At 45.8% G+C, this 22,412-nt stretch overlaps 2 protein-coding genes across 2 annotated transcripts in view; one reads left to right on the top strand and one right to left on the bottom strand.

Moving 5' to 3' along the window:
• Positions 1-799: 799 nt before the first annotated feature.
• Positions 800-22,412, bottom strand: part of LOC119961377 (gamma-crystallin S-1-like) — a 67,727-nt gene continuing 46,114 nt past the window's right edge. Inside the window, exon 3 of the mRNA XM_038788773.1 lies at positions 800-1,149. Within this exon, the coding sequence (XP_038644701.1) occupies positions 874-1,149 (276 nt within the window). The 3' untranslated portion in view covers positions 800-873. The remainder of the gene's footprint in view (positions 1,150-22,412) is intronic.
• On the top strand, positions 20,184-21,166 carry LOC119961551 (gamma-crystallin S-1-like). The gene is made up of 3 exons (XM_038788878.1): positions 20,184-20,266; positions 20,361-20,603; positions 20,882-21,166. Exons 1-3 carry the CDS (start codon positions 20,258-20,260, stop codon positions 21,155-21,157), a joined length of 528 nt encoding a protein of 175 aa, XP_038644806.1. The 5' UTR covers positions 20,184-20,257; the 3' UTR covers positions 21,158-21,166.

Below are 22,412 nucleotides of genomic sequence, written 5' to 3'. Positions count from 1 at the left end.
GAAACCAATTACTTCAATCACAGCATAGAGCAGTGTTTGTCCAAATTCTTTTCCCAGGTATTTTTTACCATAAGCCGACCTTCGCGACCCTTGCTTGCCGACCTTTGCGACCCACATCAGCTGACCTTCATGACCCACCATTATTGCAGGAAGACTCCATCCATTAAAAAAAGTCAGTTTCTAGGGCAGCGTGCTGACATCAGAAGGCGGGGTCTGTGCACTGCTAGATCAGGCTGACGAAGCACCCATCTGTGGGACAGCTGCCATTGTACGCTGTTTTTGAGGGGACGGAGTATTGCAAAAGCGGTGCGAACGGGGATTCTTCGGCCAATAGCTGAACTCGATTTGGCTCTCACTGCTGTCACTCCTAGCATTATGATTAGATGCAAACCCAGAAGAATACAGACATTGGCTGTTATTTAGATTATAATTTAATAATTATGCAAGATTTTATGATTTTATGGAATTTGTGCTTTTGACTTCAACGTTACAGATTCTGACTCCTTTTAGAGAAGAGACTTAGACTTGTAATATAATGAAATTGGTTCATCTCATGCTCTGAAGGAATTGTGCCCAGAGCGCATAGAGACCCAGTCATCCCATCCACCCACTCCTCTAATCGCCATCTGCCTCACCAGAGACAGTAGGTTGTGCATTGGACTTGTCAGTCACCTAGGAATTCATTTTTAGTGGGGAAGTAAGTCATCCTCAAACCTGTGCAATTGCCAAAGAGAAAATTCCATCATATTCACGTTACAGGCAATTCCCCTAACAATCCAAGCAATCAATTAAGAGTAAACACGGTTAAATTATGTATATTTATTCTGCTGACAAATTGGCCAGAAGATCAGAAAAACATTTGTGAAGAACAATTTAGAAATCTCTCATGCGCCTGAAAGATCCGATAGTTGAGTTGAAGCCGCCCCAGTCATTGTATCTCTTGTATTCACCGGGTCTCATGAAGTACTGTCGGCCTCTGTAGTTGGGATGTTCATAGAAGGTCCAGTAACCGTCCATCACATGGCAGGAGTGGATGTCACGGTAACGGAAACGATCATAGACGGATGGACAGTCATCCATGAATTCCATCATTTGTCCACCAAAGTCAGGCCTCTCGTAAATCCTCATTCTGTAGTTTCCGCCTCGGTACTGTGATAGAGGGAAAAGCATATTTGTAGTAATTATGCATTTGAAAAATTATGTAAAATATTGCTGGTTGGTTAGATGGGATAGATAAGAATAGATGCAAAAGATAATGATCATTTTATTGTCAATTGGAGTAAAGCTGAGTAAATTTAATAACAGGAAGAGGGGGCGGGATTCTCCATAGCCCGACGCTGAAATCGGGAACAATGATCAGGCAGAGAATGGCTTCCGACACCGGATTCGGTGTAAGTGCCAATTTGACACCAGTTTGTGATGCTCCGACCAGTTTGTGATGCTCCGACCACTCCAAATCGGCATGAGCATGATGCACGCTGCACGCAGTTGGCACGACATCAGCCGGCTTGACCCATGATACTCCACCCCAATGGGCCGAGCTCCCTATGGCGCGGGCCACGTGTGATCCCAGTGGTTGGGAATCTGGCGTGCTGGCTGCACACAGCGTCCAATGCCACCACGCTTCTCCGGGATCCATGCCGCTGGCCAGGCAACTTCTCTTCAGGTTGGGGGAGGGGTAGGGGGGAGGCCAGGGGGTGAGCTGTGGGGTTGGGGTGGGCGGGTTAGGGTTCCAGCATGGCCGGCGCCATGTTTTCCGGCGCGATCCGTGCTGCTTGTCAACCCTGTGCATTGTGTAAGTAGATAATGGGATGATTGGATTGAAGAAATTCATTCAACCATTGGGCGCGAATTGATGGAAAAGATTCGAAGTGTGGGAATGAGCAGGAGCTGCAGCGAGTTTCCCGACTCTCCCGACTCTTGGCCCGGTGTGGCTGTCACCGCTAAAAACTGTTAATTAGTCCACTTAACGAGGCCCCACATGTTTCATACTGCAAATGACTGTCCCACTGGCTGATCTGCTGGCACCGTACTCGCCAGCCCCCTGCTGACAAGGGAGAGCAGCACGTAAACCCCTCCTGAAGAGCAAATCCCACACAGCCCGTAGCCGTGCCGCTGAGGAGACCAGCCCCACGATTCGAGAATGGCGACCTGGCCAGAGTGTTGGATCCAGTCGTGACCAGGCAGGATGCCCTGTTCTCCCGAGGGGCTCAGAGGGTCAGCAGCAGGGCAGCCAGTGTCGCCTGGGAGGAGGTGCCAGCGCCGTCACCTGGGGAAGCGCCACCCAGTGCCGTAAGAATGTCAACGACCTCCACCGAGCCCTTTGGGTTGACCCCGGCCCCATGGTACTGGCCCTGCCCACGACCCCCCCCCCCCCGACATCCCCGAGCATGCGCCTAGCATAGCCGTCACCTTGCATCATTCCGTGCCCCGGTCCATCCATGTCCGGCAGTGCCGCCCACACTGGCCCGTCACAAACTCCCCATTTCCCCAAAAACTCTCCATCCCCCCCATACTCCCCAACCCCCAAATTCCCCACTCCACATACTCCCCAAGCTCCCCACCCTACATGCACTCCACAACTCAAATTCCCCAGCCCCCATATTCCTCTTATCCCATACTCCCTCCGCCCCATATTCTCTATCACCCTAGGCTTCCATCAACCCCCATTCTCACTACCTCCTCCCCCCACCTCTGTCCCCATGTTGAATGAAGCATTCAGCCCTCTGTGCCCCCGCAGGAGACATTGGCACACAGCAGATGAAAGAGGGCCCAGGCGGGCAATAGGGTACCAGACTCTGGAGTTCACAGGTTGGTCCAGAACAGAGCAGAATAATCACCAATGTAGAGTTTGGTGTAAGGTGTAGAGGTGAGTATCCACCAGCCCCCACCCTACTGACCTGTCACATGTGAGTTGTTAATGCCACACAGAATGACCCATCCTCCCACTGACCACTTTTCCATTCTCCCGGAGGATCCTCATCCGATGGTGCCGTCCTATCCAGGGTGGATCCCTGCCCTGCTTCCCATCAGAACCCCTTGAAGGGGAGCTCTGAGGAGCCCACCATATTCACGGCACAGCTGTCATCCCACCCTCCACCAGCACAGAGACACACACCTCGGTGGGCGACAGTAGTGGTCAGGCTTTTGGGGCACATTCTGATGAGCGCCACACAGCTGCCGATGCACATCAGGTGGAAGCAGGAACACCCAGGCGAGATAGCAGTCGGAGGTCTGCTGGGTCCCAGACAGTTGCTGAGCCTCAGGACTAGGTTTACCCAGAGCTGATGCATATGCTAGATGTGGCACAATAGCACAGTGGTTAGCACTGTAGCTTCACAGCTCCAGTGACCCGGATTCGAATCCCGGCTTGGGTCACTGTCTGTGCGGAGACTGTATGTTCTCCCCGTGTCTGCGTGGATTTCCTCCGGGTGCTCCAGTTTCTTGCGTAAATCCTGAATGGTGGGCTTGTTAACCTGAACAGGTGCTGTAGTGTGGCGACTAGGGGATTTTCACAGTAACTTCATTTCAGTGTTAATGTAAGCCTACTTGTGACAATAATAACGATTATTATTATTATTCACAGAGGGATGTCGGCGACACTCCAGCAGGTCCATAGCTGATTGGAGGAATTCCAGGTGCTATGGGTACAGGAGATAGCACTGGAAATGCATGGCACAGAGGCTAACACTGCGACTGCAGTGGAGAGCCTGGTGCACAATGTCGGCAACCTGAATGGAGATGTCCAAAGCATGGCTCAGTCAGTGGCAGCCATGGCTGAGTGCCTCGACAGTCCCAGGCGGGCATTGCCTGGGCACTCCAGAGCCTATGTCCCAGTCACTGAGGAGCATCACCAAAGGTTTCGACACTGTAGAAACCAACTATTTTCTAAAACAACTGATAGGTAAAAGATGGCTATTCAGCGTAAAATATTAAGCCCCAGTTTTAAATCCCCATTTTAAATTCATTCATAACTTCAGGTCATCTCAAAACATATAGCTTCAGTAGAGACACAAAACAGCATGCGCAGCACAATTCACTTTTACTGAGCTCCATTGTTCTAGCAAATACATTTGCAAGACATTGTGACATTAAAACACAAGCTGAACCAGATATCAATCCAAGGACAGGGCAGGCACCATAGCAACATTAAGGCGCTATTGTCTACAATGTGTCTAACAGCTAAGTCAGCAGAAGTCCAGTTTAAACTGATCGTGATAACAGCATAGAATTGCATTCCGTAACATGCACAAGTATTCAGACATGAAACATTTAAAGCTAATGTTGCACATTAAAGATTAACAGCTAACCGTCAAATCAAACTCATTTGATTGTAACCCAAATCAATTAGGGTGACTTGGAGGTGTAGATAGATGGCTAAAGACTGATATGATTTCCTATAACCATGAAGGACCCTACGGCCATTTTTATCCGGATCATTCTATACTTTGATCTAAACTATTCGCTATCTCTATTTATCACTTTTCCACTCTAACTCTTGAAGTAAATGCAATTTACGCATTATTTTAAAAGTTAAATTGTGTACAAGTTGCTTCTCTTTCAGTCCTTTTTGCTAGCCGGACTTATTAGAGAATAGGATTTAAGTGACTCTCAATTGTAATCTAATACAGGAAAGAAACAATTCTTATTTGCATCCGAGAAGTTTTAATTCAAATTTCTACTGAGTTTTAGTCTTGCAAGTTTCTCACTAATTCCGCATGGTAGATCTCTTACAGACACCATGTTGCAGACACTGGGGAGCCACCAGAGCTGGCAGAGCCTGGTGACGGAGGGGCAGTCAATGCTCCATCCAGCTGCCCCTCCATCCCGAGGTGAACCCCAGGGCCCTATAGGCACTGACCAGGAAGAGAGGACCCTGAGTACCAAACCGGAACCATCCTACAGAGTGGCGATGGCAGCTCTCCCATTCCACCCCCCCTGACAACAGCACATCTCGGAGTCAGCATCTCGAACCGGGGGCATGGCGGGGCAGTGTCACCAGAAAGTGGGCCGAGGCTCTCTGGCCACAGGGCCTCCAGAAGTTGCCCACCAGGGGAACCAAAGGCCGTGGGATGTGGTAGATAGTAGGCTGCCTCCACCTCTGATGTGCATCCTGGGGACACACCTAGGCGCAATGGTGGAGCATGAAAGGCGAAGCAGGTCAAGGATCACTGAGGGGGCATGGGGGTTGAGGGTAAGGTGGGGAGGGTGCAATGAGAGGGGGGAGGGTGCAATGAGGGGGTGAGGTTTTGCGAGGGGTGTGGAAGGTGAGATGGCACAATTGGGGAAGTTGGGGACACACATGTTTAGTCTTTAAAAAAAAGTTGGACTCGTGAAATATGACGCCTCTGGCAATTTCTTCTGCAATGCAGGGCAAGCACAAATCTCCTACTCCCCGTGCATGGAGGTCCTGGATGCTTCTTCCACTCCCCCTCCCCCCTCCCCACCACCACAGGCACACCACACGCAAACGATGGGTGTGAATGAGCACTGAGCAGACAGGCTGACAGTAAGACTGATGACCTCAAAGTGTTGATCAGCAAATGGAATTATGACATTATTGGTTGAAAGAAGGGCAGGTCTGACAGCTGAACGTCGCAGGGTATGGAAGTTGCAGGTGTGATAGCAGAGGAGGTAACAGAGGAGGAGGAATTGCATCATTGATTAGGGTGAACATCACAGCAGTACTCAGGGTAATATCTTGGTTGGTTCTTCAAATGAAGTGACATGGGTCGAACTTAGTGATAAAAAGGGGACAATCACATTGCTGGGAGTGTACTATAGGCCCAAAATAGTCAGGGAGAGATAGAAGGGCAACTCTGTCGGCAAAACTCTGAGAATTGTAAGAGAAATCAGGTCATAATAGTGGGCGATTTCAACTTCCCCAATATTAACTGGGATAGTCAAAGTGTGAAGGGCTTAAAGGGGATGGAACTCTTTAAATGCAGAGAGTATTTTTTTGCCAATGTGAAGAAAGTCCTACAAGGTAGTGGTGGTGTTGGATCTAGTTTTAGAGAATGAAGCCAGCAAAGTTTCAGTTGGAGAGCATTTTGGGTACAGTGACCATAACTTAGTAGAATTTAAGGTAGTTATGGAAAGGGACAAAAATAGACTGGAAATTGAGGTTCTTAATTGGAGAGGACTAATTTTAATGAAGTAAGACAATCTGTCCAAAGTTAACTGGGAGCAACTACTTGTAAGAAAATCATTGCCAGAAGTGTGAGATTCATTCAAAAAGAAATAGAGAGCATGCAGGGCCAACATGTTCCCATGATAGTGAAGGGTGGGAGCAATAATCCAGAGAACCCTGGATGTCAAGGGATATCTAAGGTTGGATATGGGAAAAAAAGGAGGGTTATGACAGATACCAAGGGCTCAAAACAGCAGAACATAGAACATACAGTGCAGAAGGAGACCACTCGGCCCATCGAGTCTGCACAAACCCACCCAAGCCCCCATTTCCACCCAATCCCCGTAACCCAATAACCCCTCCGAACCTTTTGGACACTAAGGGCAATTTATCAAGGCCAATCCACCTAACCTGCACGTCTTTGGACTGTGGGAGGAAACCGGAGCACCCGGAGGAAACCCACGCAGACAGGGGGAGAACGTGCAGACTTCACACAGACAGTGACCCAGCAGGAAATCAAACCTGGACCCCTGGCGCTGTGAAGCCACAGTGCTAACCACTTGTGCTACAGTGCAGAAGATCTGGCGTTATGTAGGATATGAAGAGGGTTACTTCAAAAATAAATTAGGAGAGCGGAGAGGGGGCATGATAAAGCATTGACAGGTAAATAAAGGAAAATCCAAAGATGTTTTATATGTATATTGAGGGCAGGAGGTTGACCGGGGTAAACGTAGGGCCCATTCAGGACCAATGTGGCAATTTGTGTATTTAACTGGAAGACATAGGTGAGGTTTTAAATTAGTACTTTGCATTTTTGTTTATGATGGAGAAGGATGATGTAGGCATAGAAATCAAGAACAAAGAACAAAGAAACAAAGAACAAAGAAAATTACAGCACAGGAACAGGCCCTTCGGCCCTCCCAGCCTGCGCCGATCCAGATCCTTTATCTAAACCTGGCGCCTATTTTCCAAGTTCTACTTCTCTCTGTTCCCCACCCGTTCATATATCTGTCCAGATGCGTCTTAAATGATGCTATCGCACCCGCCGCTACCACCTCCGCTGGCAAAGCATTCCAGGCACCCACCACCCTCTGCGTAAAAAACTTTCCACGCACATCTCCCTTAAACTTTTCCCCTCTCACCTTGAAATCGTGACCCCTTGTAATTGACACCTCCACTCTTGGAAAACGTTTGTTGCTATCCACCCTGTCCATACCTCTCATAATTTTGTAGACCTCAATCAGGTCTCCCCTCAACCTCCGTCTTTCCAATGAAAACAATCCTAATCTACGCAACCTTTCTTCATAGCTAGCACCCTCCATACCAGGCAACATCCTGGTGAAACTCTTCTACTTTCTGTTTTCTAGAGCTGTTGGGGAGGGTTTAAACTAATGTGGCAGGGGGATGGGAACCAATGCTGGAAGTTGGAAGGTAGTAAAACAGGGACAGAAACAAAAGGAAGTAAGGGGAAAAGTGCAAGGCAGAGAAGACATAGTCAGAAATCCATAAGGGCGACAGTACAAGGTACAGTGACTGAGGGGAGCACAGTGAATAGGCCCAGTAATAACAAAAGGAATAAAACTGGAGATGTTAAGATTCAAAACAGAGGTAAAAAAACCAACATAAGTGTACTTTACCTGAATGCTCGTAGTATTCGGAATAAAGTAAATGAGTTGGTGGCACAAATCATCGTAAATGACTATGATTTAGTGGCCATTACTGAAACATGGTTAAAGGATGGTCACGACTGGGAGTTAAATATCCGAGGGTATCAAACTATTCGGAAGGACAGAGTGGATGGTAAGGGAGGTGGTGTTGCTCTGTTATTTAAGGATGACATCCGGGCAATAGTAAGGGATGACATCGGTGCTATGGAGGATAAGGTTGAATCCATTTGGGTGGAAATCAGGAATAGTAAGGCGAAAAAGTCACTGATAGGAGTAGTCTATCGGCCACCAAATAGTAACGATATGGTGGGGCAGGCAATAAACAAAGAAATAACTGATGCATGTAGAAATGGTACAGCAGTTATCATGGGGGATTTTAATCTACATGTCGATTGGTTTAACCAGGTCGGTCAAGGCAACCGTGAGGAGGAGTTTATAGAATCTATCCGCGATAGTTTCCTAGAACAGTATGTAATGGAACCTACGAGGGAACAAGCGGTCCTAGATCTTGTCCTGTGTAATGAGACAGGATTGATTCATGATCTCATAGTTAGGGATCCTCTCGGAAGGAGCGATCACAATATGGTGGAATTTAAAATACAGATGGAGGGTGAGAAAGTAAAATCAAATACTAGTGTTTTGTGTTTAAACAAAGGAGATTACAAGGGGATGAGAGAAGAACTAGCTAAGGTAGACTGGGAGCTAAGACTTTATGGTGAAACAGTTGAGGAACAGTGGAGAACCTTCCAAGCGATTTTTCACAGTGCTCAGCAAAGGTTTATACCAACAAAAAGAAAGGACGGAAGAAAGAGGGAAAATCGACCGTGGATATCTAAGGAAATAAGGGAGAGTATCAAGTTGAAGGAAAAAGCATATAAAGTGGCAAAGATTGCTGGGAGATTAGAGGACTGGGAAATCTTTAGGGGGCAACAGAAAGCTACTAAAAAAGCTATAAAGAAGAGTAAGATAGAGTATGAGAGTAAACTTGCTCAGAATATAAAAACAGACAGTAAAAGTTTTTACAAATATATAAGACAAAAAAGAGTGGCTAAGGTAAATATTGGTCCTTTAGAGGATGAGAAGGGAGTTTTAATAATGGGAAATGAGGAAATGGCTGAGGAACTGAACAGGTTTTTTGGGTCGGTCTTCACAGTGGAAGACACAAATAACATGCCAGCGACTGATAGAAATGAGGCTATGACAGGTGAGGACCTTGAGAGGATTGTTATCACTAAGAAGGGAGTGATGGGCAAGCTAATGGGGCTAAAGGTAGACAAGTCTCCTGGCCCTGATGGAATGCATCCCAGAGTGCTAAAAGAGATGGCTAGGGAAATTGCAGATGCACTAGTGATAATTTACCGAAATTCACTAGACTCTGGGGTGGTCCCGGTGGATTGGAAATTAGCAAACGTGACGCCACTGTTTAAAAAAGGAGGTAGGCAGAAAGCAGGAAATTATAGGCCAGTGAGCTTAACTTCGGTAATAGGGAAGATGCTGGAATCTATCATCAAGGAAGAAATTGCGAGGCATCTGGATAGAAATTGTCCCATTGGGCAGACGCAGCATGGGTTCGTTAAAGGCAGGTCATGCCTAACTAATTTAGTGGAATTTTTTGAGGATATTACCAGTGCAGTAGATAACGGGGAGCCGATGGATGTGGTATATCTGGATTTCCAGAAAGCCTTTGACAAGGTGCCACACAAAAGGTTGCTGCATAAGATAAAGATGCATGGCATTAAGGGTAAAGTAGTAGCATGGATAGAGGATTGGTTAATTAATAGAAAGCAAAGAGTTGGGATAAATGGGTGTTTCTCTGGTTGGCAATCAGTAGCTAGTGGTGTCCCTCAGGGATCCGTGTTGGGCCCACAATTGTTCACAATTTACATTGATGATTTGGAGTTTGGGACCAAGGGCAATGTGTCCAAGTTTGCAGATGACACTAAGATGAGTGGTAAAGCGAAAAGTGCAGAGGATACTGGAAGTCTGCGGAGGGATTTGGATAGGTTAAGTGAATGGGCTCGGGTCTGGCAGATGGAATACAATGTTGACAAATGTGAGGTTATCCATTTTGGTAGGAATAACAGCAAACGGGATTATTATTTAAACGATAAAATATTAAAGCATGCCACTGTTCAGAGAGACTTGGGTGTGCTTGAGTCACAGAAGGTTGGTTTACAAGTGCAACAGGTGATTAAGAAGGCAAATGGAATTTTGTCCTTCATTGCTAGGGGGATGGAGTTTAAGACTAGGGAGGTTATGTTGCAACTGTATAAGGTGTTAGTGCGGCCACACCTGGAGTATTGTGTTCAGTTTTGGTCTCCTTACTTGAGAAAGGACGTACTGGCACTGGAGGGTGTGCAGAGGAGATTCACTAGGTTAATCCCAGAGCTGAAGGGGTTGGATTATGAGGATAGGTTGAGTAGACTGGGACTGTACTCGTTGGAATTTAGAAGGATGAGGGGGGATCTTGTGGAAACATTTAAAATTATGAAGGGAATAGATAGGATAGATGCGGGCAGGTTGTTTCCACTGGCGGGTGACAGCAGAACTAGGGGGCATAGCCTCAAAATAAGGGGAAGTAGATTTAGAACTGAGTTTAGGAGGAACTTCTTCACCCAAAGGGTTGTGAATCTATGGAATTCCTTGCCCAGTGAAGCAGTTGAGGTTCCTTCATTACATGTTTTTAAGGTAAAGATAGATAGTTTTTTGAAGAATAAAGGGATTAAGGGTTATGGTGTTCGGGCCGGAAAGTGGAGCTGAGTCCACAAAAGATCAGCCATGATCTAATTGAATGGCGGAGCAGGCTCGAGGGGCCAGATGGCCTACTCCTGCTCCTAGTTCTTATGTTCTTATGTTCTTATGTTCTCTCCAAAGCATCCACATCCTTCTGGTAATGTGGCGACCAGAACTGCACGCAGTATTCCAAATGTGGCCTAAGCAAAGTCCTATACAACTGTAACATGACCTGCCGACTCTTGTACTCAATACCCCGTCCGATGAAGGCAAGCATGCTGTATGCCTTCTTGACCACTCTATCGACCTGCACAGCCACCTTCAGGGTACAATGGACCTGAACTCCCAGATCTCTCTGTACATCAATTTTCCCCAGGACTCTTCCATTGACCATATAGTCTGCTCTTGAGTTAGATCTTCCAAAATGCATCACCTCGCATTTGCCTGGATTGAACTCCATCTGCCATTTCTCTGCCCAACTCTCCAATCTATCTATATTTTGCTGTATTCTCTGACAGTCCTCCTCGCTATCTGCAACTCCACCAATCTTAGTATCATCTGCAAACTTGCTAACCAGACCACCTATACCTTCCTCAAGGTCATTTATGTATATCACAAACAACAGTGGTCCGAACGCGGATCCCTGTGGAACACCACTAGTCACCCTTCTCCATTTTGAGACACTCCCTTCCACCACTACTCTGTCTCCTGTTGCCAGCCAGTTCTTTATCCATCTAGCTAGTACACCCTGAACCCCATATGACTTCACTTTTTCCATCAACCTGCCATGGGAAACTTTATCAAATGCCTTACTAAAGTCCATGTATATAACATCTACAGCCCATCTCTCATCAATTAACTTTGTCATTTCCTCAAAGAATTCTATTAGGTTTGTAAGACATGACCTTCCCTGCACAAAACCATGCTGCCTATCACTGATAAGTCTATTTTCTTCCAGGTGTGAATAGATCCTATCCCTCAGTATCTTCTTCAACAGTTTGCCTACCACTGACGTCAAGCTCACAGGTCTATAATTCCCTGGATTATCCCTGCTACCCTTCTTAAACAAAGGGACAACATTAGCAATTCTCCAGTCCTCCAGGACCTCACCCGTGCTCAAGGATGCTGCAAAGATATCTGTTAAGTCCTCAGCTATTTCGACCCTCGCTTCCCTCAGTAACTTGGGATAGATCCCATCCGGTCCTGGGGACTTGTCCACCTTAATGTGTTTTAGAATACCCAAAACTTCCCCCTTCTGTATGACATCTTGACCTAGAGTTTTTAAACATCCATCCCTAGCCTCAACATCCGTCCTGTCCCTCTCCTTTGTGAATACTAATGCAAAGTACTCATTAAGAATCTCACCCATTTCCTCTGACTCCACGCATAAATTCCCTCTTTTGTCTTTGAGTGGGCAATCCTTTCTCTAGTTACCCTCTTTCTCCTTATATACGAATAAAAGGCTTTGGGATTTTCCTTAACCCTGTTAGCCAAAGAAATTTCATGACCCCTTTTAGCCCTCTTTATTGCGCGTTTGAGATTCGTCCTACTTTCCCGATATTCCTCCAAAGCTTCATCAGTTTTGAGTTGCCTCGTTCTTATGTATGCTTCCCTTTTCATCTTAGCTAGTCTCACAATTTCACCCGTCATCCATGGTTCCCTAATCTTGCCATTTTTATCCCTCATTTTCACAGGGACATGTCTGTCCTGCACTCTAATCAATCTTTCCTTACAAGACTCCCACATTTCAAGTGTGCACTACTGCGTGTCCTTGATAAGTATGTACCTGTCAGGCAGGGAGGAAGTTGTCGAGCAAGGGAACCGTGGTTTACTAAGGATGTTGAAGCACTTGTCAAGAGGAAGAAGAAGGCTTATGTTAGGATGAGACATGAAGGCTCAGTTAGGGCACTTGAGAGTTACAAGTTAGCCAGGAAGGACCTAAAGGGAGAGTTAAGAAGAGCGAGGAGAGGACACGAAAAGTCGTTGGCGGATAGGATCAAGGAAAACCCTAAGGCTTTCTATAGGTATATCAGGAACAAAAGAATGACTAGAGTAAGATTAGGGCCAATCAAGGATAGTAGTGGAAAATTGTGTGTGGAATCAGAGGAGATAGGGGAAGCATTAAATGGATATTTTTCGTCCGTGTTTACACTGGAGAAAGACAATGTTGTCGAGGAGAACACTCAGGTTCAGTCGACCAGGCTAGATGGAATTGAGGTTCAAAAGGAGGAGGTGTTAGCAATTTTAGAAAATGTCAAAATAGATAAGTCCCCTGGGCCAGATGGGATTTATCCTAGGATTCTCTGGGAAGCCAGGGAGGAGATTGCAGAGCCTTTGTCCTTGATCTTTATGTCGTCTTTGTCGACAGGAATAGTGCCGGAAGACTGGAGGATAGCAAATGTTGTCCCCTTGTTCAAGAAGGGGAGTAGAGACAACCCTGGTAATTATAGACCTGTGAGCCTTACTTTGGTTGTGGGTAAAATGTTGGAAAAGGTTATAAGAGATAGGGTTTATAATCATCTTGAAAAGAACAAGTTGATCAGCGATACTCAACACGGTTTTGTGAAGGGTAGGTCATGTCTCACAAACCTTATTGAGTTTTTTGAGAAGGTGACCAAACAGGTGGATCAGGGTAAAGCTGTTGATGTGGTGTATATGGACTTCAGTAAGGCGTTTGATAAGGTTCCCCACGGTAGGCTATTGCAGAAAATAAGGAAGTATGGAATTGAAGGTGATTTAGCGGTTTGGATCAGTAATTGGCTAGCTGAAAGAAGACAGAGGGTGGTGGTTGATGGCAAATGTTCATCCTGGAGTTCAGTTACTAGTGGTGTACCGCAAGGATCTGTTTTGGGGCCACTGCTGTTTGTCATTTTTATAAATGACCTGGAAGAGGGTGTAGAAGGATGGGTTAGTAAATTTGCAGATGACACGAAGGTCGGTGGAGTTGTAGATAGTGCTGAAGGATGTTATAGGATACAGAGGGACATAGATAAGCTGCAGAGCTGGGCTGAGAGGTGGCAGATGGAGTTTAATGCGGAAAAGTGTGAGGTGGTTCACTTTGGAAGGAGTACCAGGAATGCAGATTACTGGGCTAATGGCAAGATTCTTGGTAGTGTAGATGAACAGAGAGATCTCGGCATCCAGGTACATAAATCCCTGAAAGTTGCAACCCAGGTTAATAGGGCTGTTAAGAAGGCAGGTGGTGTGCTAGCCTTTATAAGCAGGGGGATTGAGTTTCGGAACCACAAGGTCATGCTGCAGCTGAACATAACTCTGGTGCGGCCGCACCTGGAGTACTGCGTGCAGTTCTGGTCACCACATTATAGGAAGGATGTGGAAGCTTTGGAAAGGGTTCAGAGGAGATTTACTAGGATGTTGCCTGGTATAGAGGGAAGGTCTTACGAGGAAAGGCTCAGGGAATTGAGGTTGTTTTCGTTAGAGAGGAGAAGGCTGAGAGGTGACTTAATAGAGACATATAAGATAGTCAGAGGGTTAGATAGGGTGGACAGTGAGAGTCTTTTTCCTCGGATGGTGATGACCAACACGAGGGGACATAGCTTTAAATTGAGGGGTGATAGATATAGGACAGATGTCAGAGGCAGTTTCTTTACTCAGAGTAGTAGGGGTGTGGAACGCCCTGCCTGCAATAGTAGTAGACTCGCCAACTTTAAGGGCATTTAAGTGGTCACTGGATAGACATATGGATGAAAATGGAATAGTGTAGGTCAGATAGGCTTCAGATGGTTTCACAGGTCGGCGCAACATCGAGGGCCGAAGGGCCCGTACTGCGCTATAGTGTTCTATGTTCTATGGCCGGGATCATTCCCCAACACCAGGTCCAGTATGGCCCCTTCCCAAGTTGGACTATTTACATACTGCTCTAAAAAACTCTCCTGGATGCTCCTTACAAACTCTGCTCCATCTACGCCTACAACACTACACGAATCCCATTCAATGTTGGGAAAGTTAAAATCTCCCATCACAACCACCCCATTGCTCTTACATTTTTCTATAATCTGTCTGCATATTTGTACCTCTACTTCATGCTCGCTTTTGGGAGGCCTGTAGTAAAGTCCTAACAATGTTACTGCACCCTTCCTATTTCTGAGCTCCACTCATATTGCCTCAGTGCTCGAATCCTCCAAAGTGTCCTCCTTAATCACAGCGGTGATATCATCTCTGACTAGTAATGCAACTCCTCCACCCCTTCTACCTCCCTCTCTATCCCTCCTGAAGCATCTATACCCTGGGATATTCAGTTGCCAGTCCTGCCCTTCCCTCAACCAAGTCTCAGTAATACCAATAACATCATATTCCCAGGTACTAATCCAAGCCCTAAGTTCATCTGCCTTACCTGCTACACTTAGAACATAGAACATAGAACGATACAGCGCAGTACAGGCCCTTCGGCCCTCGATGTTGCACCGACATGGAAAAAATCTAAAGGCCATCTAACCTACACTATGCCCTTATCCATATGCTTATCCAATAAATTTTTAAATGCCCTCAATGTTGGCGTGTTCACTACTGTTGCAGGTAGGGCATTCCACGGCCTCACCACTCTTTGCGTAAAAAACCCACCTCTGACCTCTGTCCTATATCTATTACCCCTCAATTTAAGGCTATGTCCCCTCGTGCTAGCCACCTCCATCCGCGGGAGAAGGCTCTCGCTGTCCACACTATCTAACCCTCTGATCATTTTGTATACCTCTATTAAGTCACCTCTTAACCTTCTTCTCTCTAACGAAAACAACCTCAAGTCCATCAGCCTTTCCTCATAAGATTTTCCCTCCATACCAGGCAACATCCTGGTAAATCTCCTCTGCACCCGTTCCAAAGCTTCCACGTCCTTCCTATAATGAGGCGACCAGAACTGTACGCAATACTCCAAATGCGGCCATCCTAGAGTTTTGTACAACTGCAACATGACCTCATGGCTCCGGAACTCAATCCCTCTACCAATAAAGGCCAACACACCATAGGCCTTCTTCACAACCCTATCAACCTGGGTGGCAACTTTCAGGGATCTATGTACATGGACACCGAGATCCCTCTGCTCATCCACACTACCAAGAATTTTACCATTAGCCAAATATTCCGCATTTCTGTTATTCTTTCCAAAGTGAATCACCTCACACTTCTCCACATTAAACTCCATTTGCCACCTCTCAGCCCAGCTCTGCAGCTTATCTATGTCCCTCTGTAACCTGCAACATCCTTCCACACTGTCTACAACTCCACCAACTTTAGTGTCGTCTGCAAATTTACTCACCCATCCTTCTGCGCCCTCCTCTAGGTCATTTATAAAAATGACAAACAGCAACGGCCCCAGAACAGATCCTTGTGGTACGCCACTTGTAACTGAACTCCATTCTGAACATTTCCCATCAACTACCACTCTCTGTCTTCTTTCAACTAGCCAATTTCTGATCCACATCTCTAAATCACCCTCAATCCCCAGCCTCCATATTTTCTGCAATAGCCGACCGTGGGGAACCTTATCAAACTTCTCGCATTAAAACAAATGCACCTCAGACCTCCTGACCCTTTGTGTTCATCATCTCTTCCCTGTCTACTCTTCCCCTTAGTCACATTGAGTTTATTATCTAGTACCTTACTGGCTTTAGTTGCTGCCTCTTTACTGACCTCTAACTTCCTATTCTGGTTCCCATCCCCCTGCCACATTAGTTTAAAACCTCCCCAACAGTGTTAGCAAAAGCACCCCCTAGGACATTGGTTCTAGTCCTGCCCAGGTGTAGACCATCCGGTTTGTAATGTTCCCACCGCCCCCAGAACCGGTTCCAATGTCCCAAATATCTGAACCCCTCCCTCCTGCACCATCTCTCAAGCCACGTATTCATTCTGACTATTCTTGAATTTCTAATCTGACTGTCACGTGGCACTGGTAGGAATCCTGAGATTACTACCTTGGAGGTCCTACTTTTTAACTTATCTCCTAACTCCCTAAATTCTGATTGTAAGACCTCAACCCGTTTTTTACCTATATCGTTGGTGCCTATATGCACCACGACAACTGGCTGTTCATCCTCCCCCTTCAGTATGTCCTGCAGCCGATCGGCGACATCCCTGACTCGTGCAACCGGGAGACAACATACCATTCGGGAGTCTCGTTTTCGACCACAGAAACGCCTGTCTACTCCCCTTACAATTGAATCCCCTATAACTATAGCCCTGCCAGTCTTTTTCACGCCCTTCTGTACAGCAGAGCCAGCCACGGTGCCATGAGCCTGGCTACTACTGCCTTCTCCTGGTGAGTTATCTCCCCCAACAATATCCAAAACGGTATACCTGTTTTGGAGGGAGATGACCGCAGGGGACACCTGCACTACCTTCCGGCTCTTTCTCTGCCTTTTAGTCACCCATTCCCTGTCTCCCTCACCAATCCTAATCTGCGGTGTGACCAACTCACTGAACGTGCTATCCACGACCACCTCAGCATCGCGGATGCTCCAAAGTGAGTCCATCCGCAGCTCCAGAGCCGTCATGCGGTCTAACAGGAGTTGCAGCTGGACACACTTTCCGGAAATGAAGGAGTCAGGGGCATCGGCCGCGTCCCTGAACTCCCACGTTGAGCACGAGGAGCATAACACGGGTCTGGGATCTCCTGCCATTTTTACCCTTTACCTTAACTGGCTACAAAATATACTATCAAATAATTAATAAGTGAAAGGAATAAAGATTTTACTTTCCAATCACAATACTCACCAGCACAGGAAGAGTTAAATTTCTCCCAGCTGCTGCTAATTGGAGCACTTTCCTTACCAGCCAATCAGGTCACTGCTTTGCTACACTCTTCAAGGTAAGTTTCTAAAGTTTTAAAGAGGTAAACTTACCTTCCCAACAGACCCCTCGCCACTGCTCCCGGCGGAAATATGAAGGCTGCTGCTCCTTATCACCACCGATCCACCTATCCTGCACATCTTTTGGGTTATGGCAGTGAAGCCCATGCAGACACGGGGAGAATGTGCAAACTCCTCACGGACAGTGACCCAGAGCCGGGATTCGAAACCAGGTCCTCAGCGGCGTAGGCAGCAATGCTAACCACTGTGCCACTCTGCTGCCCCACACTTATTTTTTTGAACTCATCTGTTTGTCACCTTTGCTTTTCCTTGTATCTTTCCCAGTCACCCGTATCATTGCTTTGATTCTAGTTTTGTATGTAATTTCTTAATTTTAATATTGTCACTTATCTTTTTATTTATCATTGGATTTCTTTTATTGACTTATAGATGAAAAGGAAAAAGTTGGAATCTATGGGAAAGTTGTGGAGGATTGTCCCTAATTGGATAACTCATTCAAAGAACACAGCAGGTGGAGTGGGATGAGCCATGATCCACATTTTGTGATTCAATAACTCTCGGTCGCATTGCTGTTTCTGAGCTTGAGGATGTCACTTCTGGTAACGGAATCTGTCATTATGTCAAAATTATGTTCTGTTTCAGTCACCCAGAGCCTCTTTCCTCCTTCACTGATTTTTGTTTGGTTAAGAATCCAGCTCCTCGCTTCCCACTTTAGAACAAACATTCTAAAAAATACCTTTGATCACTCTGTCACCTGACTTTCTACTGTTCTGTTTATTGTTCTAATGTGGCTTCAGGTAAACTGAACTTGTTAAAATATGAAAATGAGTCTGGACTGTAACAAACAACACCCCTCAACACTGCAGCCATAATATCATGCACCAATAGATTCAGAAACAGCTTCTTTATCGCTGTTATCAAATACATGAATGGCCCTCTAATGTACTGAACTGATCTTTCTAAATCTGTATTTGCTGTAGTTGTAGCACTATACTCCGTATAGTGAGTATCACTGCAGTAATTCCTCAGGGTAGTGTTCTAGCCCCAACCATCTTCAGCTGCTTCATCAATGACCTCCCTTTCATTATAAGGTGAGAAGTGGGGATGTTTGCAGATCACTGCACAATGTTCAGCACAATTCGAGACTCCTCAGATAATGAAGCAGGCCATGTTCAAGTGCAGCAAGACCTGGACAATATGCAGGTTTGGGTTGACAAGTCAAGTGGCAAGTTACATTCGTGCCACACAAGTGCCAGGCAATGAACATCTACTACAAGAGAGGATTTAACCATCACTCCTCAACATTCAATGCCATTACCATCGCTGCATCCCCCTCAATCAACATCCTGGGGGTTACCATTGATCAGAAACTGAACTGGACTAGCCATATGAATACTGTGGCAACCAGAGCAGATCAAAGGCTAGGAAGCCACCGGCGGACAACTTGCCGACTGAACCCCCCAAAGCCTGTCCACCATCTACAAGGCACAAGTCAGGAGTGTGATGGAATACTCTCCAATTGCCTGGGTGAGTGAAGATCCAACAACACGCAAGAAGATCAACATCATCCAGGACAAAGCAGCCCGCTTGATTGCTCCCCCTTCCACCACAGCCAAACCCTCCACCACAGACTAACAGTGGCAGCCCTGTGAACCATCTTCAAGATGCACTGCAATAACTCACCGGGTTCCTTAAAGAGCAACTTCGAAACCCACGACTAATACTATCTAGAAGGACAAGAGCAGCAGATACCTGGGAACCCCACCACCTGGAAGTTCCCCTTCAAGTAACTCACCACCTGACTTGGAATTCCTTCACTTTCGCTGGGGCAAAATCCTGGAGCTCCCTCCCGAACAACACATGGGTGTACCGCAGCGGTTCAAGAAGGCAACTCCCCACCAGCAACTAAGGATGGGCAATAAATCCGGGCCTAACCAGCGACTCCCACATCCTATCAATGAATTTTAAAATTGCATCACCCGATGTCTATGTTTATGTATTTACATCATGCATTTATCGTATGTTTTATGTTTTAATTTTTAAAAATAAATTTAGAGTACCCAATTAATTTTTTCCAATTAAGGGGCAATTTCACATGGTCAAACCACCTATCCGGCATATCTTTGGGTTGTGGGGTTAAAACCACGCCATCACGGGGAGAATGTGCAAACTCCACACAGACAGTGACCCAGGACCGGGATCGAATCTGCGACCTCGGCACCATGAGACATCTGTGCTGATCACTGTGCCAACGTGCTGCCTGTTCTATGTTTTCATGTATGGAGCGATGTGCCTGGACTGTACTCAGAACAATACTTTTCACTGTACCTCTATACACGTGGCAATAAATCTAAATCTAATGTAAATCTAATTCCCATACAATTAAAATGTATTGCTGAAGGTTCTATCACCTTTGGAATACAATCTGGAAGCAAAAAACACAGATAATTATGCATCAGCCATTATGTAGAGTGCTGTAAATAAAGCACATTATTCTGAAAATGTACATCTGCATTGTAATCGGTTTTGCAGTCAGCTTCAGCACTGAGGCTGAACTATTGGAAACATACCTGTTGAATGTGTAATGCCAATTCTTCAGGAATGTCAGTGAAAGCACTGTACAGTATCGGAAACACAATGGATTCCAATGCATTGTTGCCATCTTTATACAACAATTAAAATGCGACAGAGGCAAAACACATTCAGTGATACACAGGTGCGTTAAAATGGTTCTATTTAGTGTATGTGACATGTGTTTTGCTGCTTTTGTGCTGAGTTGAAACTATTGCAATCATTAAAATAACAAAAGTACAGTCCAGGGAGGCAATTCTGTCCAACATATAAATACCAAACTGTGTGAAGTGGTGAAGCATAGTCAGTTACTCGGCTAAAACTCTGAGCTCAAAATGGGGAAGGCAAGGATAAATCAGAGTTTATATATTGAATTGGAATTCTTCATAGCCTAATTTGACAAGTTATTAATTTAGAAACATGTGACTTTTTCCACAGATCATCTTTTACGAGGACAGGAACTTCCAGGGTCGGCACTATGAGTGCAGCAGTGACTGTGCTGACCTGTCCCCTTACTTCAGCCGCTGTAACTCCGTCCGTGTTGAGAGTGACTGGTGGGTGATGTATGAGAAACCCAATTACATGGGATACCAGTATGTTATGAGCAGGGGAGAATATCCTGACTACCAGCACTGGATGGGATTCAATGACAACATCAGATCATGCCGCACCTACCCATATGTAAGTTGCTTTTGGTGATTTTTATTTTCTGTCCAATTTCTAAACCTTAGAAAATGATCAGTGTGCTCAACATTTGATAGGAGCTACTTCTTTGTAACAAGTTTCAAAGATAGTCAACCTATTGAATCAATGTTAATAAACTATCTCAGCTTTGCTCTCATTGTTGATGCATCATCTGGGCTCCATTAAATCCTTCTTTCATAATGTTTCTCTTTTCCTATGTATAACAAATGTATATTTATTATTTAATCATTAATGTAATCTTATTTTTATTACAGTACCGAGGTGGAAACTACAAGATGAGGATTTACGAGAGGCCTGACTTTGGAGGACAGATGATGGAATTCATGGATGACTGTCCATCTGTCTATGATCGTTTCCGTTACCGTGACATCCACTCCTGCCATGTGATGGACGGTTACTGGAACTTCTATGAACATCCCAACTACAGAGGCCGACAGTACTTCATGAGACCCGGTGAATACAAGAGATACAGTGACTGGGGCGGCTACAACTCAACTATCGGATCTTTCAGACGCATGAGGGATTTCTAGTTTTTCATTATAATGTATGATTTAACTTTATTGAATGAGTTGTCAACATAATAAATACTCTCCATTACACTGTCACCTTGTTTAAAACACTTATTTTTAGTTCTTGGCAGAAACTGTTCAAAGTAGTACAACGTATCCGGTGGGCAGAGCAAATCTGTGGACTGATCCTCCAGAAAAACTGGGCCAGTGCCAATCCTCTGCTCATCTTACTAAAGTTTGTGCAGTCAACAGGAGATTATCTAATTTCTCTGGGTATTTCAAGCACTTTTTTGCGAGACATAGTGCTCTGTTGGGGGGGATGGGGCGGTGGGGAGTGGGTTTCAGAACTTGATGGGAGGCAGGTGGACCTGATGCCAGGAGAGAGGTGGTAACGGATCTTTGCAGCTCGGTGGGGGCCGTTGGTTTTCTTCTGACATTGGAAGGAGAATGTCCTGCTGCCTGAACTAAGAGCAGCTGCCACTACCTGCCAGGCAGCATTGGTGACCCTGCCGCTCGTCCTCCAACCTCCTCGGAAGAACAGGGTGTCAAGCCTCTCATTCACAGCGTTGAGAAGCTTGGCCAGGTCGACATCACCAAAGCCAGGAGCAAGTCAGCGTGCTGCCATGCTTGTATGTTGACTGGAGTGAGTGGTGAGGAAGCACTTAAAAACAGCTCCCCCTTGTTATCGACAAGGAGCTGAGGCCGAAAATACAACTGGTTAACCATTAGCTAGTTCCTGAATTCCCATTTTAACTTGCCCCCACCCTCTACACTGACACACAAGACAGACATAAACAGAGGGGTGGAAAGGGGTGAAAATCAGAAGAGAATGGAAAATGGTCTTTGTTTAGGATGATGGGTTACGCTCACGTTTCTTCACAGTAATCTTGCAGATTAACACCTTTGGTTTGCAGCCTGTAATAGTCATTTCAGTAGATCCATTCATTCAGGTTCTCTGTGCTTTAGAAACGCAGCACTCACAACTTTCCTGGCGAGGCACCTTACTTCCCTTCAAACATTGCTTTCAAATTGTGGTTTGTACACAGGCCTCTGTAGTTTCAGCAATTCACCCCCCCACCTCCCCCACAGGATTTCTGGACACAGAAATAATGCTACAGAAGCGCTTTGGAGTTAGATAGCTGGATCTTTTCTCTGTGCTTCCAAAATCAAAACTGAAATCTTGGGACTGGGACTCTGAACTGCATACCAGTGGGATAATATCCAATCACCACCTGTAATCATGCAGAGCACAGTCCTTTGGGTCAATTCATTGGCC

This window comes from Scyliorhinus canicula, chromosome 2 (genome assembly GCF_902713615.1).
Source record: "Scyliorhinus canicula chromosome 2, sScyCan1.1, whole genome shotgun sequence".
In the NCBI taxonomy this organism is placed as follows: domain Eukaryota; kingdom Metazoa; phylum Chordata; class Chondrichthyes; order Carcharhiniformes; family Scyliorhinidae; genus Scyliorhinus; species Scyliorhinus canicula.
Note: the sequence above shows the minus strand (reverse complement) of the source record. Positions and strands in the feature narration are given on the sequence as shown.

Bases quoted from the DNA above. Each gene is read 5' to 3' on its own strand.
- LOC119961551 (XM_038788878.1), top strand. The intron at 20,604-20,881 runs GTAAGTTGCTTT...TTTTTATTACAG, and splicing joins CATGCCGCACCTACCCATAT to TACCGAGGTGGAAACTACAA.